Source organism: Neolamprologus brichardi, chromosome 2, assembly GCF_056152115.1.
Source record: "Neolamprologus brichardi isolate AB-2024 chromosome 2, ASM5615211v1, whole genome shotgun sequence".
Taxonomy (NCBI): Eukaryota; Metazoa; Chordata; class Actinopteri; order Cichliformes; family Cichlidae; genus Neolamprologus; species Neolamprologus brichardi.
This window is the reverse complement of record NC_142105.1, coordinates 28,181,255-28,203,374: the sequence shown is the minus strand read 5'-3', so window position 1 is coordinate 28,203,374 and position 22,120 is coordinate 28,181,255. Positions and strand designations below refer to the sequence as shown.

Genomic DNA, 22,120 nt, shown 5'->3' with positions numbered 1-22,120 from the left:
CAAGTGGTGCTGCTGATTGTTTATTGATTGTTCATCTTTAAATAGAAGAGATGACTATGTTTGCTTTTAGCCACACAGAGAGGAAGGACCTTCCGTTCTTTAACTAAACAAGAAAGCCTGAGTGGAGGAAAGTTGTTTGTACTTTCATATAAGTGGCTGTGAAAAACTTCTGGAAATGTCATCATTTAAAATGAAACCACTGGGGGAAATCTTAATGTTCAATATGTCCCCATTATATGCAATTTTGTCACCTTTCTGCACATCAGTGGCATAGAAAAAAAGCAATGTGCTTCCATACTTACAGATGACGCCTCAATAACAGCACTGCAACAAATTACAAAGGGCAGTATTACTGACAAGTGTGCAATAAGTGCGACATATGATACGATCGGTTTTCAATACATTCACAAGGACCAGCAGCATTAGTGCCTTTTACATTAGAGAGATAATGTAATGCAGTGACAGCACTCTGTGTGTGTGTGTCTGTGTGTAGATAGTATGTAATTACTTAAGTGGATCCATTATGCTTGTGGTAGGCTAATGGTGACCTAATACAATGTAAGATACATATAAAAACACACACAAGCATGCGCTGAACATGCAAACAAGATCACAAGCTTTCAATATACATGTAAATGTAATGTTTATATCAGCAGAAAACTGAACACTAAACCCTATTCGTCAGAGTGTAATTTGAACGGGGAGCAGACTGGTGAAAGAGGAAACTGCAGCGGAAAAGATAATTATGTCACAGGAAGGGATGTATGCAAACACTTTCCACTCTGATTTTCTTTGGGCTCCACATTTAGGACATGACTAAACACACCGACACCCCAAGACTGCACGGCACCCAAACACACCACATGAAGAACGTACACAGTTTGTCGTAGTGAGGTGACTCTTTGCCATGAATCTTAGCAGACACATTCATGCTCTCCAGAGGATTTATTCTACCGACTTGGAATATAATCATGTTCGTGGTCAAAGAAGTCACATGCAATATGAAGTACATTTTTTCCATTCGAACTTAAACATCTATTCATCAAATGTGTTGCAAAGTGAATAGAAATTATTGGAATATTCTACTAGTTCATCCTTTAAATTTAATCTAGTCAAAGAATCACTTCAAGCTGTCAATTTGTTCAAGTAATCTGAATCAATTTCAGCCCACGCTTCCTGAAATCCTACCACAAATTAAATTAGTATAAAAGCCACTTCTTATGTAATATAAGTTTAAGCTGTTCCCACAATAGCTCAATAGGATTATGATGCAGTGCAGGTCATCATAGACTCAATACCTTACTTCTTTCACGCTCTAAAAAGTTCTTCTAATACTTTAGTGCTTTGATTCATGGTTAAGGTGCAGGAAGAAAACACACAAACTTTAAGGGAAGAACCTGAAAATAACAAGTCAGTTAATCCTCACAGATATCAGTGCATCCAGTTAGGAAGCGTGTGCCACATGTGCAGTGTGATTTGAATTGACACGTGTAGCATAATTGGCTACAAATTACTAAAATTGTAAGGCAGGGGTGGGCAACTCCAGGCCTCGAGGGCCGGTGTCCCTGCAGGTTTTAGATGTGTCCTTGAACCAACACAGCTGATTTAAATGGCTAAACGACCTCCTCAACATGTCCTGAAGTTCTCCAGAGGCCTGGTAATGAACTAATCATGTGATTCAGGTGTGCTGACCCAAGGTGAGATCTAAAACCTGCAGGACATTGGCCCTCAAGGCCTGGAGTTCCCCACCCCTGTTGTAAGGTATGACTCAAATGCCAATCTATGGATGCATTCCTTGTAAAAACCCAAAGACTGTTAACAGACAGAAGAACAACTGAAATCACAGTGACATAACAGAGAGTAAAGGAGTATAAAAGGACAATCACACAAGACAAAAAGAACAAACCTCAGCTTTTTAATTCATATTGTGTTTACTTATTAAGAGAGCTGGAAAGGGTGCATTCAAAAAAATTAATCAAAGGAAACCAAATTAAAACAATAAAACTGAAAGCTCTGCCTAGTTGCAGCTTCACAGAGCCACTTTGCAACACCTCGGGTTTCACATGATGATAACAAATATCAAATGATAACAAATATCCAAGGCTATTCTAAGGATATGTGATCAGTACTACAGGATGTGGGACGAGTACCTTATTGTCAAAAGCCACATTAAGTGGAGATGAACTTTAGAGCTGGTATCGTTTGGCTCTTAAAAACCACTCTTCAAACCACCTTGTACTTAGGCTTCAGCAAATTGCTAAAACCACTGTCTCTTCAGCTTTGACTAGGGTAGCCAGTTAACACACACTCTCAAACCACCCCGCCTGGTCAAGCGAGCAAAAGTGTAGGTCCTATGGGAGTATCTTAACAGCTTAAGAGGTTTGGTTTTCATTCTGTTCCTAATGTGTTGAAAAATTATACTAACATATGCTGATCATATTAATTTCTTCAAGGATTTTTGGACCACATGGCTGAGTTTTTCTGGAGCTATTTTCATTTGCAGAGTTAATCACATGTAGCTCAATTGTCACTAAGATACATGTTTAATTCTGCTTTCTGTGAGCCCTGTATAGACTTCTGAGTGATGCTGATTTGCATATAAATTTTTTAGTAACTACACTGTGGAGGGATGTTTTTAAAGTATTTCATAGTTCACATAGATAAGAATTTCCCCACAAGATCAGGCAACAGCCACTAGTACGGGTTGGGCACCCATTTGACTTCAGGACTGCTTTAATTCTTCGTGGCGTAGATTCAAGAAGACGCTAGAAACATTCTTCAGAGATTTTGGTCCATATTGAAATGACAGCAGTCGCTGTTTGTTGCACTTGTGAATCTCCCGTTACACCAAATCCCAAAAGTGTCCTGGTCACTGTGGAGGTCAATTGAGTATGAGTATAGTTTGCTGTGTTGTGCGTTCAGAGGTGACCTTTTCCATACCTTGGTGGTTGTTTAACATGTGTATTTGCCTTCCTACCAGCTCAAAGCAGTCTGGACATTCTTCTCTGAACTCAACAAAGTATTTTCACTCAGAAATCTACTGCTTACTGGACATTTTCTCTTCTCTGACCAGTCTGTCAACCCCAGAGATGGCTGTGGGGGAAATACTCAGACCAGCCTGTCTGGCAGTAACAAGCATGCCATGTTCAAAGTCACTTAAAATGACCTTTCTTCCTCATTCTGCTCAGTTTGAACTTCAGCATCCAGTCACAACCATGTCTACATTTAGACTGCATTGCCAATCATGATTGAGTGGCTGCCATCTGATTTCTTATATTTCTCCTATACTGGCTTCTCTTTGTTGGCTCCCTGTTAAATCAAATTTAAAGAATCAAATTTAAAATCCTGCTCCTCACATACAAGGTCTTGAATAATCAACCGATCCTATCTTAATGAACTTATAGTACCGCATCACTCCATTAAAGCACTTTGCTCTCAGACTGCTGGTTTACTTGTGGCTCCTACAGTATCTAAAAGCAGAACACCCCTCGTCTGTCAAACCAGCTTCCAGACACTCTCTCTACTTTTAAGATTAGACTTATAACTCAAGCATATAGTTAGGGCTCCTCTCTTAGTTACACTGCAGTAGGTCTAGGCTGCTGGGGGATCCCCATGATGCATTGAGTATTACGTCTTCAGTTACCCTTCTCACTCACATTTTTGGTTTGTCAACATGTGTTAACCTCTCTGCCTTTATTCATTAGTTAATGTTAATCTCTGTCCCCCTTTCCACAGCATGTCTTTGTCCTGTGTTCCTCCCCTCACCCCCAACTGGTGGTAGCAGATGGGAGCTCCTCCCTCAGCCTGGTTCTGCTGGAGGTTTCTTCCTGTTAAAAGGGAGTTTTTCCTTCCCACTGTCGCCAAAGCACTTGCTCACAGGAGGTTATAAGATTGTTGGGGTTTTCTCGGTTTTCTTTGTATTATTGTAGGGTCTTTACCTTAAAATATAAAGCGCTTTGAGGAAACTGCTGTTGTGATTTAGCGCTAAATAAACAAAACTGAATTTAACTGATTGGCTGAAACGGTGTATGTAAAGAAACTTTTAAACATTCTGAACAATGAATGAATGTTTACATGTTGTAAATAACACTAAATGGACCACATTCATTAAATGTGCTTTACAAGCTACTTTACACGCACACGGCAGCAAGCAATCTCTCAAGGTGACCGTTTGACCATCAGTTCAGAATCTTTTTCCATGAGGATCAAAGCACCACCAACTGAGTTTTTATTGAAAATGATTCATTTATTTATTTTGGCCTGAAAACATGACACTGGAAAAGTCAAAGAAATTCCCGTACATAAATTTTGCATCTGCTAACTAACAACCCCTGCAATCATCGTGCTATGTAACTAAAACATATATGCCCACTGGTTTGATGGAAAACCCTTCAGTATTTCCAAAAGGTATGCCAGCTCATCATCAAACTACTCAAATATCATTACATGGTTGAAGAGTCAGTCACAAAAATGTGTTTGTACTCATAAAACGAACCACGAAGAAGCAAATACAACTCAAGTCTGTTAATTTGTCCGTCAGTGTGGTATCAGCAGAGAGAGTATAAACGCTTGGTCCTTGGTGTGTGTGTGTGTATACGAGGTGGAAAAGTGTGTGTCTTCAGTCAGAGTCTTCCTCGGAGCTTGCAGGTGTTGACACCGCCTCTTCTTCTTCCTCGTCGTCTGATTCCTGTTTAGAAAAAAGAAGGAAGAACTCAGTGTTTACAATCATGTCAGAACATGAAGGAGTGCTTTAGTCTAAATGAAGCAGTTTCACTATGTTTACATCAACAATTTCCATTGATTTAATGCGCAACGCTCAAGTTCTCTGATTGCTCTCTGCATCTGTGTTATCGAGAAGCGAATAAAGCACATTTCTTTACAGTTAACTCAAACTGCAGGCAAAATCTCAACTAAACAGGAGAAAGCAAGTCATCAAACACTGCCTCGTAGCTCTATCGCAAATATATTCTAACAGAAACTGCAAATATACACAGACATGTTCAAGAAAATTCTTAGTCTCCTCATTACTGTTTTCTTTGCATTTGGTTGAAAATGCAATATAGTGATACACAAGATAACTGGAGCTTTCATTCTCACACTCATTAGCTCTCTATTGCCTTCCCTCTCTCCTACCTGCCATCTCTTTAGTAAGCGGGGTGCTTCAGTTCCAGGTTTTCCCTGATACACTTCGTCCCGCAGCTGTCCCTCAATCAGCTAACGGGATTTAAAGGTTTCTCCTCCTGAAGAAAATGTCTACTTCTCACTGAGCAGCCATCAGTGTTTTGACTTTTAGCTAGATCAAACATAGTTTCCATCGCATTGTGGTTTCTGATTAGGTAAAAGAAACTAAAAGTCATCCTACATCATTCAATAAGAAAGAGTCTGAGTCTGTTCTGTCTGATGACGGCATTTACAGTCACTGGATTTACCTTCTTCCTCTTGGACTTGCTCTTGTGGTCAGAGTCTGATGAACTCTCCTCGCTGGTCTCGATGAACTCTCGGCTCTTGAAGCTGTCGTTTCCTCCCCGCTCCCTGTCCTTGTCTGCTCCGGCAGACTTCCTTTTCTTGTCGTCCTTTTTGCCTCCAGACTTTTTACTCTCCCTAATGGGTGAAAAGTAGAAGAAAATATAACAAATTTAGCCATTTTTCTGTATCAAGACTTCAAAAAAACCCAAAGAGTTGACTTATTGTGTTGCAGGCCTTACTTCCTGGGGCTGGAAGTTGCTCCTCCGCTCTCTTTGTATTCTTTCTTTGCTTTATCGTACTGTTTTTTCGCCTCGCCTGCCTTTGCTTCCCATTCCTACAGAAAACATTCTTTAGAGGTTTCTCTACACATTTATTCTGGTTTATTAACATACTTAAGTGGACAATAGATGCATTTTATTCATGTGTATTTAAACTTTTTTCTTTTTTTGTTAAAAAAACCAAAACTAAAGCAATTTCTCTTAACCCTCACCTGCTTCTCATCTTTGCTCAGCTGTCTCCACATCTCTCCCGCCTTCTTAGAGATCTCTGTGATGGAGATGCCGGGGTTGTCCGACTTGATTCGCTCACGGCTGGAGTTGAGCCAAAGCATATACGCACTCATTGGTCTCTTGGGTCCGCCAGCATCCTTCTGCTTCTTCTGCTCACATTGAAGATAAAAAGGAATTGAGTAAAGAAATGTTTGAAACTGCACACCTTTATGTACAGTGTCTATTGTGATGTTTGGTGGCTTATTTTAGCCCTTCTCTCGCCTCTTTTCGTGGCTTTCTCTCTTTTTTCTCCTTCACCACTTTGGCTTTTTTGGCCTTTTTCTTCTTTGCACTCTCATCTTCGCTCTCCTCTCCTCCTTCACTGCTGTCGCTTGCTGAGGCATTGCTGTCATACCTGATTGAAGACAAGGAGACGCCAGTAGTGTTAATAAGTGTTAATAAGCTATCATATCATCCAACTATGTGTTAGGAGAGTCACGTACTCTTCTGCGATCTCTTCATCTTCCTCTCCAGGGTTGAAAGACTCATCTGAAGAGAAACAAGAAAGAAAAAAAATCACTATCGAACGTTCCCCATCTTCTGAGTATGCTCGCTATCCTGTCATATAGGCAGTCATTACTCACCACTTTCTCCGTCTGATTCGTCGCTGTCGTTGCCCTCCTCCCTGATCTTGCCCTCAGCCTTCATCCTTTCCAAGTAAGCATCGTGTTGGTCATCATCTGAGTCGCTGTATTCATCAATGTTGCCCTTCATGCCCTGGAAATACACTACAGGGTCAAAAAACAAAACCAGACAAAAAACACAGTACCCACAAGCCTCTACCTACTCTGAGATAAAGTTAGCCACCTTTTCCTTATTGCTTAGTTCATTAGTAAAAAACAGAAAAGAAAGAGATCCCACTAGGCATTACACATATTGCAACAGCTGTTTTTTTCCAGCATGTTTAAAACCGCCAAATATTTAATGTACAGTGCTATTAAATCAGCCCGACACATGACTGCAACTTAACACATCACTTTGGCACTTTTTGCTAAATAAATAACTTAATTATCAGAAGTAATTTTAGCTGATCGCATTTCTGTCACAAAGAGAATATAATGCAGGTTTAAAGGTGATCTGAGGGGCAAGCTAGCTTATTAAGAACAGGATATGGGAAGAAAAACATTTTTCCTACAGAAAATTTTTAGTTTTTATGCCAACTTCTTTTCATTTCCTCTCTAGTTCTGCTGTTTTTACTGTTGTTATTGCACATTTCATGGTTTGGGAAAATGAAGCCGCTGCAGAAGTGCCTAGAAACCTGCATTATTTGTGATGACCACCAGAGGGCGATAGCTGGGGGGGGAAGCGCACACATACAATAAAGATTTGAGATCCTATAGCAGCCTATGCGAAAACAGCTTTTTGACTCAACTCTTAAAACATTTTGCGAAATCTTCTTCACACCGTAGGAAATTCTGTTTAAAAATACCCTTAAATAGAAAAAAAAAAAAGCAGTGTGTTTTTGAAGGTGTGGCTACCTTGTGACTGGCAGGTCTCTGCCGTACAAGAGTCAAATGCCTCTTTTCCACTAGTACCTACTCGGCTGGCTTTTAGAGTTTCCATCAGGTGGTGCACTTGGTACCAGGTACGAAAATGTGACGTCAAAAGACTGCAAGCCCCCGATTGGCCAGTCAATGATGGCATTACTTGATGAGTCATGAAAGTGACTCTTTCAGGAAAGGGAAGGAAAAAAAAAGAAAAGAAGAAGAACTGCCATTTCTGAAACTCTGCAATGAGGTAAACGGCTGCACAAAAATAAACACCGTGGTCCTCGAGTCTGAAAACCCCCCACAATGGAGCAAAAGGTATACTATCACCCCTAAGTCCTCCATTATTGTGTCGTGTTTGTGTCATATATAAATAGTGTTGCAGAGTTTCGGACGCGTTGCTATAATGACCATCATACTGCGATGGCACTCAACTGTAATGGGAAAAAACCCCACCAAAACAGAGTAGAGTGGAGTCAAGTCGGTACTTGTGGAAAAAAGGCACACAGTGTCACAAAGATCCACCACAAAATACCCAGATTTAAGCTTTAAGGTGTGACTTCAGAAAACAATGGGTGATGTCATGGTGGCCATGCTCATCTTATCTAGAATTTTAGGTGGTTCAGGCCTTTTTTGGTCCATTTCTGAGGTCTTCAAACTGCTGGATGGACAAAAATTTAGTTTGCCAGGACATGGAAAGGGTTAACATGAGCCAAAACCATTGGACACTGTGATTCTAATCAATTAAATAACTCATGTTTGCATATAAAGTGAAGTATAAGACCACAGAAAATCTTAGCTTAGCATCTTCTTCTTTAGCTTGAGGCTCGCTAAGCTGTAATGGCAACCTGAAAATAAAATTCAAACTATTTTCTCCTTCTCCATCTGCACGCATCCAAGTCCACCAGTCGATGGACAAACAGGGAGGCTGCTACTCGAACACCAACAGGAATTAAAGAGGAGCTCCATTAATTTTCATTGACCTCTGCTGACCCCATCACCACAGAAACAGATGGGACGGCTTCGTTGAAAGGAGCTCATATATGTCAAAGACCATTGTAGGTAATGCAATCAGCGTCGCCTTTGTAAGGCAGCAGTCTTGATGACAACTGTGTTCAGTGTTAAAGCACACCAAAAGCCCCCAGGCCACACATTAGTCAGCACAATGCAAAAACACACAGAACGCGCGCACACACACACCAACCCAAAGAGGTATTGGTCAGCACTCCCTCACCTCCATGTCCCATGATTAGTCATAAATCATTCAAAATATCTCAGGTTCAACAGCAACCGTATTGGTAATGTCAAACCAAATCAAGATCATTGGACGCCATCCTCAGAACACGCACACACACCAGCAGCACGCCATGCAAGCAGGAAATCACTCCAGACCAATAAAATCAAGTGCCTAATCCACACGTGACGCCCATGACCATACCCACCTTCTTCTACAGGTGTACAAGGACAAACACAAAGGAGAAGGGCAACAAGCATCAATACCGGGGATAGAAATATGATCAAACTTAATGTACAAACTGAGAGGTGTTTCAGTGACTTGTGCATTACCTCTTTGAAACCTCTGTTCTTGATGTTGAGCTTCTTAGCATTAACAAAGTCAAAAAGTTTGCCGTACTCCTCTCTAGAAGGGAAAGAGACAAAGTAGGAGTTATTTATTTTAAATTAATTAGAACGGCTTAACAATATGATCAAAAACCAAATGTCTCACAAGCCTCAATTCAGCATCTAAAACTGCAGAGCTTCCCCTGCCCTGCAATGGGATGGATCTGAAGCTGAACGTCCTTAATATAAAAGAACTCATAATGGACTTCAGGAGGCACAGACAGGTCCACTCCCCTCTGATTATAAATGGAGAACGGGTGGAATTTGTCTCCACCTTTAGGTTTATGGGCACTCACGCCGATCTTATCTGGACCCACAACACAAACGTGGTGGTAAAGAAGGCCCAAAAGCGGTCCTGAGGAAGAATAACTTGGACCAGAAGCTGCTGCAAATTTTCTGAATTTCAGAAGTCATGTTGTTTAGACCCTGTGGCAAAAGCAGCACCCACTGTGTTGACCTTTCCAATCTGCTCCCATATGAGAAATGCATTATCACCAATTTAAATGTGAAAACGGTTCCTTCTCTGAAGTTCGATTCACATTTGAATATACTACTGTCAAAATCAAGCCTCAGCTGTCCAAATGCAATCTTGAAACATTAACATGCTTTTACAACATATTGTCTGGTTTTGATTACGGCAATGCAATGCACATGTCTCCATTTCTCGACTACAGCTGGAGTAAAATGCTACCGCTTGATTTTTTAAATCAGGTTAAAGCAAGTAAGAGCACATAAGCCCAATTTCAGGCCATTAAAACCCTTTCATTTGTTTTTCAGTTGCTTAATGGTGTTGCCCCATTGTTTCTTTTTCTGATCCAGCCATATGTCACACTGGTTCTCTCAGGTCAGTAGACCAGCAAACCTGTGGTTTGCCATTGCACATCAAGCAGGCTCCTTTTCTTGTTGTTTTTAAATCCCTTAAAAGCACACTTTTACTCCCTGGCTTTGAACCCAGTGTGAGATGTTGACTGTGATTTTAAGTTATATTTTATCCATCCATCCATTTGCTTCCGCTTATCCTTTTCAGGGTCGCGGGGGGCGCTGGAGCCTATCCCAGCTGTCATAGGGCGAGAGGCGGGGTACACCCTGGACAGGTTGCCAGTCTGTCGCAGGCCCAACACACAGGGACAGACAAGCATTCACACTCACATTCACTCCCGCATTCACACCTAGTGGCAATTTGGATTATCCAATTAACCTATCCCCACAAGCTGCATGTCTTTGGACGGTGGGAGGAAGCCGGAGTACCCGGAGAGAACCCACGCAAACACGGGGAGAACATGCAAACTCCACACAGAAAGACCCCGGCCTGATGGTGGAATTGAACTCAGGACCTTCTTGCTGTGCGGCAACAGTGCTAACCACCTTACCACCGTGTTATATTTTATGTACTCCTTTATTGTTTCACTTCTAAAACTCTTTTGTGTTTGGTATATGTTACCTTTTGGCCTGTGCTTTATTTCCTTTATTTATGGTTTTATTTTTCAGCACAATGGTCAACTCTGTTGTTGTTTATAAAAGTGACATTATAAATATGTAGTATGGCAAGTTGTGCTGATGGACAACGATGTTGATGATGGCTCCCCTGTCTCCATTGGTCAATTATGATATAGGGTCAGATGCGAAAATATGGTGACTCTTGTCCACCATTAATGCATTCCATTAAGATATTTCTTACTATGATATTCATAATAACATGAATCTGTCTCAATCCATCTCAATATTGCTTCATATTTCATCTCCACATATACTCATTTGTAACAGACATTTCACTGGCGATCCCACATGGGGAGAATCAGACCGTGGCAATCACCCAACCCCAGAGTTATCTATAGGAAATACTCCTCCATATTTTGGCACATGAACCTATATCATAACTGAGCTCCTGTCTGGGCAGTACAGTGCTGGCAAAAGCTATAAACAAAATAAAAACATGGTATTAGCAAGATCTAAATTTATGAACAACATCCTTGCTTCAGAATCTGACATTACCTACTGCCCTTCTTTTGATGGGAATATAACCCTCCGTGTAGGCACTTAACTTAGGTTCCTGCAGCTTCATGTTAAGCTTGAGTTTCGTAGTATATGGCACAAATTGAAATGAAAGTCTGACAACTCTAATGCAGATGATGACTTTTAGTGCTTGGAAGGATCATGTTACATCAGTGGCGATAAGGGAAATGCTGAATCAGCAGAGTGGTCAATACAAACAGCCAGAAACCAAAATGGATTTACTCTCATCCTCTAAAGTGAGTTATTAGAAGAAGAAAAAAACCCACACAATGTGAACGAGTGTGCCAGAGTGAAAATCATGCCCAGACTTGTATATGAATGAATATTCCCCCAGCATGAAACACATATCCAGGATACCTTTGTGTTTTTATGATAGGTCTGCTCCTGTTAACAAAACCTCTCAATGCTCACCTCTCAATGCTGCTAAAAGTGTACTGGTTCCCTTGCTTGGTCTCAATCTCAAAGTCAAAAGAACGTGTTGTGGTGGTCCCTCTGGCAAAGTTGACACAAGAGATCTCTTCAAAGCGCAAGTGAACAGGGGGCTTGTGGACGTAGATGAAACCCCTTTCCAAAGGATAGAGGAGGCCTGAGGATGCCTTGTAAGAGCAGGTGATGCACTGGGCTCCTGAGTGTCTGAGGAGGAAGAGATCAACGCCCAAAGAGTGACACAGTTATACTTAATTTTGCAAAAGAAAAAAAAAAGTGTTTTTGAAAAACAGAAGTATATGAGATGCCTACCCTTGGAAGTTTCCAGGTACTGTGATTTTACGGTTGACCAAGGCCTTCATCACCCTGCTCACCATCTCATAAAGAGATCCTGACATGAACTTACTGAGTTTACCCTCAAAACGACGCTCCACATCTTCTCTGTTACACACATGGGAAAGAACAAAGTTTAAAACCTTAAAATTAAGTTTTGAGAGTTTCTAAATGATGCAAAGAACAGTTTTTACTGACACTACTGACTCAGACCCTTGGTTCCCCCTAGTGGACACACGCTTTACAACATTATTCTTCAGTCAAAATTAGCTGAAGCCAATCTAGGTCTAGATGCACTCACTCGCTCATGTTGAGGGTTAGGCTAACATCTTCTTCCTTGGAGAAGAGCAGAATGAGAAAGTGATAACGTGTCTGACCCTGCTTGATAGGAGGATCCAGACTGATCTATAAAGAAAACAAAAACACCACAAAGAGAAAGGAGGTCAGAAAATGGGAGCATTAAATGCTAACACTGTCAACAATAAAAGTCACACAGAAAAGTTCACATACCACAAAGAACATCTGCCTCTGATCCTTGTGTGGCAGCAGGAAAAGACGGAGGACGGTGGTGTAGGGAATCTTGTAGTCGAACGTTTTACCGTGCAGGTGAAGAAATGTTGGGTAGATACGGATGTCATATCTGAAGAAAGGGAAATTAACTGGTTAACTCCTAATGTGAATAACTAACTAATGTGAATCATATAGTCAGTTCATAAGTGTGACTTCATGAAAGTGCAAGGTTTATGCACGCTTTATCCAAATATACAAAGGCCATTTTATTATTAGGTATATCAGCCTAACTGCTTGTTAACTCCAATATCTGAACAGCCAATCACCTGGCAGCAACTCAATGTACTTCTGCATGTAGACAATGTCAAGATGACCTGCTGAAGGTCAAAGGTAAAAAACAACAACAATTCCCTGGTGTGGTTGGTCTCAATTTCTGCTGCGACATTTGGGCGGTATGGTCAAAATTTGGTGTAAACAACCTTTAAGAATGGATCCAGTCTGCCAGTTCAGGCTGGTGGTAGTGTAACAGTATGGGAATATTTTCTTTGTACAATTTGGTTCCCTTAGTATCAAGTATGTTCAATATAGTGATAAACTGGCCAATTTTTGGTTTAAAATCAAATCAGAAAATTGGTAGGTGACTGGATTTGGGTGCTCAAATGTCAATCTTTTACCTTCCTCTGGGTGTAAGACACTGCAGCTCTTTGAAGATACACACAGCGTCTCCTGTAGCCTGGATCACATCAGCCTTCGATAACACATTCTGGGCAAATGCCTGAATGAAAACACACAGTTTTAGAACTACTGTAAACAAAAACAAAGAAAAGCATAAAAAAACCAAACAAACAAAAAAGCAGAAGTAAAGCATCCTTTGTCACCTCCACGGGGTCTTGCCGTTCATCAGACTGACTGGGTGGGACGTAGAATCGGACCTCCATAAGGGAGACTTCTGTGTCGTCATTCTGGTGAAACTCCAGAGTGACTTCGTTCTTCCCTGTGGCACACTGGGAAACGTTGGACAGTGGGATCTCAAACGCTGTGTTGTCATTGACTTCAAAGGATAACAGTGGCCCTGTGAAAGGAAGAAACAAGACAGTTAGGAGAGAAACAACTGACCTCGTCTTTAGAGCTCTCCGAGTTGATGTTAAACAGCAAACTAATCTTAAATTGACTGCTGACTTTCACCTCACTTATCATCACCAATATTTCAGACATTATTAGTGCAGTGATTCTGAAAAATTTACCTGAAAACTTGGCTGTTCCCCAGTTCCAGCCCTTCACACACATGTCCTTCTCCGTCAGCTCCACCTTGTAGTTGGCCTTGAAAAACTCTGAAATCTTCTCCAAGTCCTGGTGGGGTGAGCAGAAAGAATAACAGTGGGAAAAAAGGTTGACAGAAGAGAAAGAGGTGAAAACAAAAGGAAGAGAAAGCCTCAAAGTTAGCAATGCAGTCAAAGCACTGGCTCCACATGGGTCAAAGCTTATAAAAACACCACCTAAGAAGAAGGAGGAATGGGATAATTAATCACAACGCAATTGTAACTATGTCCGCCATTTGGGCCTCTTAGGAACACAGGAGGTGAATGTAATCCATCCACCCTCTCTGTCTTCTTTCCCTCTACACCACCACTGACAATCAGCCTGTTTATTTATCCTGCAGGACCCCTTACAACTGGAAAGAAATCACACAGAGCGACAAACACATGGTCAATCACACACTCTCTCTCTCTCTAACACACACACACACACACACACACACACACACACACACACACACACACAGTCCCAGTAGTGCAAACACATGTGGAAGTGATTGTGGTGTGTGAGTGTGTGTAAGGTAGAATGAGACTCTGTGGGAAACCGAATTTACGCACCTGGATATCTGCCTGTCCATGAGGTTATTACAGCCAATTAGAGCCCAGAGATTCAGAATTGTGTGTTCGTGTGTGTGCGTTGAAGTTCATCAGCATGTTTGTTGACCAGCATTAAGGCATTTTTTAGATAGGAGAGCAGGCGCAAGCAGATGTGTAAATTCATAAAATCAGAGTTTGTGCAAGTTCTCATCTCCTCGATGAAGCTTTGGCAGATTTGTTACTGCCCAGCTCATGAAGTTATAATAAACACAGACCACCAAAAGACACACACACACACACTTACCCAACATGACCACCCTGTCTGCCTTTTATTAGTACATTTTAAATCCCTGCTTTTCCAAAAGCCTTCATCCACTTTGTTAAAAGATTACTTTCATTATGTCAGTTGGATATTTGCTTTATACAGTTTACTAAGACTAGGCTTAAAAAATAAGTACGGGAAAAATTTGAGTTAACTGAAACTATTTCAAACAATGTATTACAGAACTAAGTAAAATAAAATAAAAATGTAGAGCTAAATCTCTTTAATTTCACTCCGTCATTGTGGTCAAATCTTTCATCATGACCAGTCTGATGAGGCGGTTTGGTGGTTATGTTTATTGAGATTGGGATGTCTACATGACTGTGAGTCAAGTGTTTGTATTGTAACTCCTGTTCTCAACTTCTCCCTGGAAAAAAAATGGAAAAAAAAAAAAAGTAAAAACACACCCATAGTAGTAGTAGTAATAATTATTATTATAATAATAATTTTAAAAAAATTGATATCTTTAGTGTAAAATCTAAACAAGCAAACTCTGGAAACAAAGACTAAACTGAGTAAAAAGTGAAAACTACAACTATTATATAAGAATCCCCCCCTTGCTATTTTCTTCATTTAAGATCTTTTCATAAGGAGCTCTTGTACAGCTGTCAAGCAGCTGTATAAAGTACTGTCAACATCTGGACTGAAACCTCAAATACTTGAAAAAACCACTCAAACAAGATTATTTTAAACAGAAAAGAAAAAGTGAGCTTTCAATTAGGACGGAACCTAACAATTATTTTATCATTGATTCCTGGAACAATAAGGATTAGGGCCGCCCTCCAAAAACATTGTACCAACTAATCAGTTGATGACAAGAGTCTTGTTTTTGTTTGGTTGTGCACAGTCAAGTCCACCACAGGAAGTGGCTACAGAAAGACATCAACTGTTCATCGATGCAGTTACAGGCGGGATGTCGGGGCTTCTTTTGAGGAGGTAAAAGACACTCAAGAATGTCCAAACTCTGCAGGGATCATTTGTCAACATTAAACACGGTTTATCTAACATTAGACATTAGGATCTTGCTTCTCTAACATCAGACAAAGTTTCCTCATGAAGCACAGAGCAAGCGCTGTTTCTTTAAAGGCTTGCTACTACGTTACTTTTATGTGCTATGCAATGTTGCCCTGCATTAACAATGTTACTTAAAAGATTTTCAGCCCTGAAACGATTTTGACATAATCTAAAACAACATAGATTGTTTGATTTGGATCTTTGTGTTTGATTTTGGCACAGACTTTGCCAAAATCAACTAGCTTTGCGATCCCCCTACGATTGGTTTTAAATGCATTTATAAATACATGTTTTTAAGCATGTGTGGCTCAATCATGTTTATATGTAGGCACCATCAAAGGCCAATTTTAAGCCAGGAAAAATCCTGTAGGAGGTACAAAGACTAAGCAACTCATTATTTGAACTAACAGCTGGCAGAAAAACTTTTGGGCAGGGCTAGTTTATGCTATAAAATCTCAAAAAGCTGCAAAACAACAACATAAATACTGAGGTGTTGTCTTGCTCTATCCTAACACACAAACAAGCTGCGTTAAAACAATACTGAGCTGTGATTTAAACGATTAACTACCTATGAATTGTTTCTGTTACCTGTCAAACTATTTCAACTTTACATGCAGGGTGGAAGCATTTAATACCTGACAGTTTGACGCATGAGGCCAAAACACTTTTGAACCCCAATAGTAAAATGCATCCACAGTGGGCTGCTGCATACATTCAACACCACACTCGCAATGTCAGCAACAGCGTTATGGGCCAGCTGCACTCTAAACATGTGAGTGACATGAACATAAGTGAAATCCATGCTTTTCTACACCTTCTGCTCCTCCACATGACAGTTACAGGTCAGCTATATAACAGACTATCTGGCAGAGATTCACCATCTTGCTCAAGAACGCTTCACAGGGACAAATGAATCAAAGAGTCTGCTCCGCACGCCAGCAGCTAAACCTCCAGCCAATTCTCGATTACCGACACTAACCGTGGGATAATAAACAATGACATCACGGCCTGCGCTCCAGGTTGAGAGGATCCATCTTGAAAAAAAATACGCTGATTAACCCCAGGAGACAGCCGCAGACTCCAGGTTAATACCCGCTCCTCCATCTCAGAGTTGTACTTGTGTGTTGACATTCCCCACACACTCAGAGCAGCAGGGAAAAGGCAGAGCAGGGGGGAAAAATGGAGTGATAAAAAACAAACACGACCACAATTTTTTCTTGTCTGTTTTCTGAGCCAAATTGTTTCAGTGGATTGATATAAACACTGACTCACATGAGCCGATGATTACACTGTTTATGGAACACACATGCTCGTGCTCGTTTCCCTCATTAATCCCATTAGGAGCTTCGGGGAGAAGAGCAGATTCATTCACACACGCACCCTCAAGTGGTGGCATTTTCGCAAGATGGTAGTGTTTTTCCTGAGGAAATGTCAGACAGGGAATGGAAGTTGTTTATCAGAGGTCCCCTTGCTTGGGTTACATCCCTGGCTATAAACACAGCGCTGAATAAACCAGCAGTGTGTGTCACTCTGAAATATTCCACTGCTGCCTTGTTCTCCTCCAAGTAAGGTAACAATTATTTCCCAGAAACGGAGAGAAAAGATTTAGATCCCAGGAAAAAAAAAACAAAAAGAGACAAACTTCAGAGCCTCATCAGAGATATGAACCACACACACACACTTATCCAAATCTACAAAACAGCCTCCAGGCATGCAATGTGCATCCAGAACTCACCGTGTCCCTGAAGCCATCATATTTGTAGACGTGTCCCGTGCTAGTGCCAAGTTTGATGCCATGGCCTAAGCACACCCGCCTCCACTGGGCCAAATTGAGCTCGCTGGCAGGGATGCTATCCACCTTCCCCGTCTTGCTGCTCTTATAAACCACATTCTGCTTGCTGAAACGCAGCCGTCCGTCATTCTGCAGCGAGATATTGAAAAATGAAAAACTCAAATATTTTATACATAAACTAAAAAACACTGATTACAGCTTTCCAAATGGGAGTTTGCTCACATCATAACATTTATTTTTTAAGTTTGATGATTTGTTTAGATTTAGATTAATTTACAAAACAAAAATCCAGATCTTATTGTTTCCGTACTCGTGGGCATGGATACCCTCTTTACAATAGTGATTTTACAAGAAAAAAAAAGAGTAAATGTTTTTTCAGCAAAACAAAAATTCTGCAGCTGAGCCGATGACAGTTTTTTTCACACTCATGGCTAAGAGTCAATGCTAACAGCATTTAAAGGCATCTTATTTTTACTAGGTTGTATAATGATACAATAATACAGTGCTATAGAAAATAATTTTCCCTGTTCCTGACTTCTTAGTATTTTGTCACATGTTTCAGATCACCAAATTGTAACATAAGATAAAAAAAAATAACCCAAGGAAAGATAAAATGCAATTTTTAGAATGATGATTTTAATTATTAAGAAAAACAAACAAACAAAAAACTAAAATATCCAAACATATCTGCCACATCTTAAATCATGAATTAACTGCGATTAACCACATTTTTTGGAGAGCTGAGTTCAATGCCACACCAAGGCCTGATTACTGCCAGACCTGTTTACTTAAGAAATCACTTAAATAAAACCTGTCTGACAAATCGTAGTTGGCTAAAAGATCCAAAAAGCAACACATCATGCTACAGTGAACAGATGAGAAACAAAGTAACTGACATCTATAAGTCTGAAAAGGCTTATGAAGTCATTTTAAGGCTTTGGTACTCCAGTGAATTACAGTGAGAGCCATTATCTACAAATGGAGAAAATCTGGAACAGTGTTGAACCTTCCCAGGTGTGGTCGGACTATAAAAATTACTCCAAAAGTGCATCAATGACCCATGTAGTAGGGCACAAAAGAACACCCAGAGCATCATCTAAAGAACTGCAGGCCTCACTTGGCTCAGTTAAGGTCAGAATTCATGACTGAACAATAAAAAAAAAGAGAGAGACAAAAAAAAAAAAAAAAGAGGCAAAAATGGCATCCTTCAGAGCGTTACAGGGTGAAAACCACTGTTGACCAAAAAGAAAACGAAGGCTCGTCTCACGTTCGCCAAAAACATCTTGATGATACCCCAAGACTTTTAGGAAAATATTCGGTGGATTGACCACACAAAAGCTACCCTTTTTCACTCTTTACCAGAGACTCCTTAAAGAGAATGCCCATCCAGCAGTTGGTGCCCTTCAGCTCAGGCAATGTGATTAGAAAGAGACAAGCAAATCTACCTTGAAACGATCAAAGGCTTAATCAAATCTGGACTTACATCCAACTGAGATTGCCAATTGCTTTGGCATGATCTAAAACAGTACATTTGTGACTGAAAACCTTCTAGTGTGCCAGATAAAACAATACGGCACAATTATTGCTCCCAAGCGTGGCACAACCAGTTATTAGGTTTAGGGGGTAATTGAACCAGGGCCAGGCAGGTTTGGGTGGCTTTGTTTCCCTTAATAAATAAAGTCCTCATTTTAAAAACTGCATTTTAAAAAAAAATTACTCAGGTTATCTTTCTCTAATATTGACATCTGTTTAAAGATTTGAAAAATCTGGGTGACACAAATAGGCAAAAAAAAAAAAAAAAAAAGAAGAAATCAGAACTGCAAATAATTTTGCTCTGACCATCAGCTTATCTGCAAATAAGAGCACAGGAGCTGATGTTTGTCTGCGATGCCACTTCAAAAGAGACTGCAATGAAGCCCTGAAAGAATTTGAGAGCAGAGCTGGTGGGTGAAGATACTTACCCAGGAGCCTTTAACCTCCTGGTAGATCTCGTTGAACTCCAGTGTGTCTCCCATTTTGGCTACAGGCGATGACTGATGCTCTACAGACAGACAGAGACGGAGGAAACTGCACTAAATACAACCAAACATCTACAACGAGGCTTATGTCACGCCTGGTTTTAAAACCATTCCCAGATTGTGGCATGCCGGGGTCTGCATTTTGTTGTTGCTCCTCACGGTGGGAAAGTAGTGTGGTGTTGATGAAAACATGAGCAAGCATGCAGCGACTGAGCCAAAACACCCGAGAGGCAGAAAGCAGCCATCCTGTGAGTGTGCAAACTGCAAAAGCAGCTTCGTGTTGAATTTGGGTCTTTTCGTGTTATTTAATATTTCCGTTTATTAGTGTTTAAAGAACTGAGTGAAGTTCTGAGCCAGCTAACAGCTAACTATGAACAATTAAAAGAAAGCTCTGCCCGGCGAAAGTTTACGAATATCGTTATCTTATGGCGTGAATGTGTCAGCGACAGTTGGGTCTTTGTGTTTCTCGAAGCAACCCTTAACTATCATCCATGCTGCGCCACTAACAATAGCTAGGCTAACTTCAACTGCACAGGGTACGCTTCTTTTATACAACGATGTGGGACAGTTTCCAACTGAATCCTCAAATTGAATACGGCACGCGCTAGAACGCCGCCCGCTCGGGATGGTCCTAAGTTAAAATCCATTCCATCAGCACTAGGCCGGTAAAAAGAAATCATGTAAATATTTTGGGTTATTGTAACAAACGACGTCGCTCAAAGTAATTAATTGTGCGCCACGCACTCCCTCGTTGCTTATACATATCAAAAAATTAATTTCTATAGAAGCGAGAATGCAGAGTTTAAAAAAAACTTCAGCTCTTACTGTGACAGTGCTCAGCAGCTTCGCCTGTTTTCCCGCGTGTAGCATCGGGAGCTAGTCACAGGAAACACTCATACGGTGGCTCGTATTTGCTTCCGGTTTTGAGACGTTACCCCCCTCTTCCTTTGAATCACTGAGGTGTTTGGTGGGTAGTAAATTACAAGGATTTGAAGTGGTTTGAAAACTGAGGTCTGTGTGAAACTTGGACAATAAAAACAAAAAAACAAAAAACATTTTGTTATGGAGTCTGCGCAGGACAGAATGCGTTGCAGTAACCGCTCATCACCACTGGGTGGCACAGAGCACAGCCAAAGAAGCTAGTATGGCAGCCTTTACTTAGTGCCAAAAAGTTTAATAACATAGTATTAAACACAAACTATAACAATACTGATTTATAATACGGGTTTATTTTTTAATAAATTACAAAAAAGAGTCAAATAGGAATATTGCATCATTCTAAATAGTTATTTAGACTCTTATAATACGACATATGGACAGAGGTAGGAAGGCCCCGGATCAAATAGGCTAGTACGCATGGTCCAACAAACCTTATTGAAAACCTTAAGGCAAAATGCACAGTTTGGCCTTTATTTCGTTTTAAATCAATTAAAGAAAATGCAACATAAGGCAACCAAACAGAAATCGGCCAAATAAACGAACCCTCTTCCCCTTCAAAACAGGGCCTCAGCAGGCCTGAATTAAATCGGGGCGCATTTAAGGCCCTTATCATTTGAGGCGAGTCTAAAACATTTTCACGTTTTCACACACACACACACACACTCCCTACATCAGCACACAAGGCTGAAACAAACCAACGAAGCTTTTGGCAAAGTCCTTGAGGACCCCCTCCTCCGTCTCCTCCACCTTAATCCAGCCTTGAGGATACACTGTCAGTCCGTATAACTAGACTACTTTATTCAACCACATGAACCGGTGGGCCTGACGGATTTTGGAATATCTCAGCGATTACGAAAGAATTTTACTTGGATCCGGGACAAATAAGAGTATCAGCAGCGGTGCTTCGGGGCGCGATACGGCGCTGCATGCCACGGGCTGATGTTCTGGCTGGCACTGAGTGACAGCTGGAGGTGAGAGAAGAAGATCCAGAATAATCTCACTGTCAATAAAAAACTAAGAGCTGAGGAATGGAGGGAGAAGAAAAGAAGCGCGGGACAAGCAAGCAAACACTTGCCTTCATTCTCCCGCAAAGAAACAGAAAGGGAAAAAAAACAAAACAGGCGTAATATTTTTTGACGCAAATTATTTCCTTTATTATTTGCGCCCCAGTTTAATTAAAATACAGCCTTGATTTTTTTTTGTTATGTTATTTCACTTTATTTCAGATTTTTGTGCAATATTACTAGGCCTACTTTAAACGAATAGATTTAATGTACATTTTTAAACTAATTTGGTCTCTGCGTAAAGAGGACAAAAGAGAAAAAAAACATTTCGACTGTTTGGTAATTTATTTTTTACTCCAAGTGGAAGCATAAATGCTTAGTTAAATGAATAGTGATAATTATTATTGTAATAAAAGGGAAAGAGAGAGAGAACATCTAATTCGTTCCGTATTTCCCGGACGATTTGAAGGTCACGCTGGCCTCAGCTGAACGGATCAAATCGGACTCGCACCTTGTTAAAACGAAGCAGATTTAAGATCAAACGGCCGCGCTTACATCGGGTTCCCGAGGATGACGAGAGGAGAGAGAGGAAGAAATGAGTTGTGACAAGTCTCGTGGTTCAGCGGCTCTGTCAAGTTGAGCCGTGATGCGTCAACCCGGTGAATCACCACCATTTACTGAAGAGGAGGCGGATAACGAAAGAAGGAGAAGGAGAAGAAGAGACAGGGATGTGAAGGAGGGGAGGAAATAAGTGGAAAGGGTAGAAAAAGAGGAG

At 40.7% G+C, this 22,120-nt stretch overlaps 1 protein-coding gene across 1 annotated transcript; it reads right to left on the bottom strand.

The window, feature by feature from the left end:
- Positions 1 to 4,225: 4,225 nt before the first annotated feature.
- Positions 4,226 to 20,324, bottom strand: ssrp1a (structure specific recognition protein 1a). The gene is made up of 18 exons (XM_006781371.3): positions 20,228 to 20,324; positions 19,346 to 19,425; positions 17,328 to 17,513; positions 13,648 to 13,753; positions 13,282 to 13,475; positions 13,078 to 13,178; positions 12,404 to 12,533; positions 12,195 to 12,298; positions 11,873 to 12,001; positions 11,546 to 11,767; positions 9,068 to 9,140; positions 6,599 to 6,731; positions 6,458 to 6,503; positions 6,237 to 6,369; positions 5,957 to 6,124; positions 5,706 to 5,800; positions 5,430 to 5,601; positions 4,226 to 4,687 (listed from the first exon to the last, which is right to left on the bottom strand). The coding sequence occupies exons 2-18, from the start codon at positions 19,397 to 19,399 to the stop codon at positions 4,619 to 4,621; spliced, it is 2,115 nt and encodes a 704-aa protein (XP_006781434.2). The 5' UTR covers positions 19,400 to 19,425; positions 20,228 to 20,324; the 3' UTR covers positions 4,226 to 4,618.
- Positions 20,325 to 22,120: the final 1,796 nt, after the last annotated feature.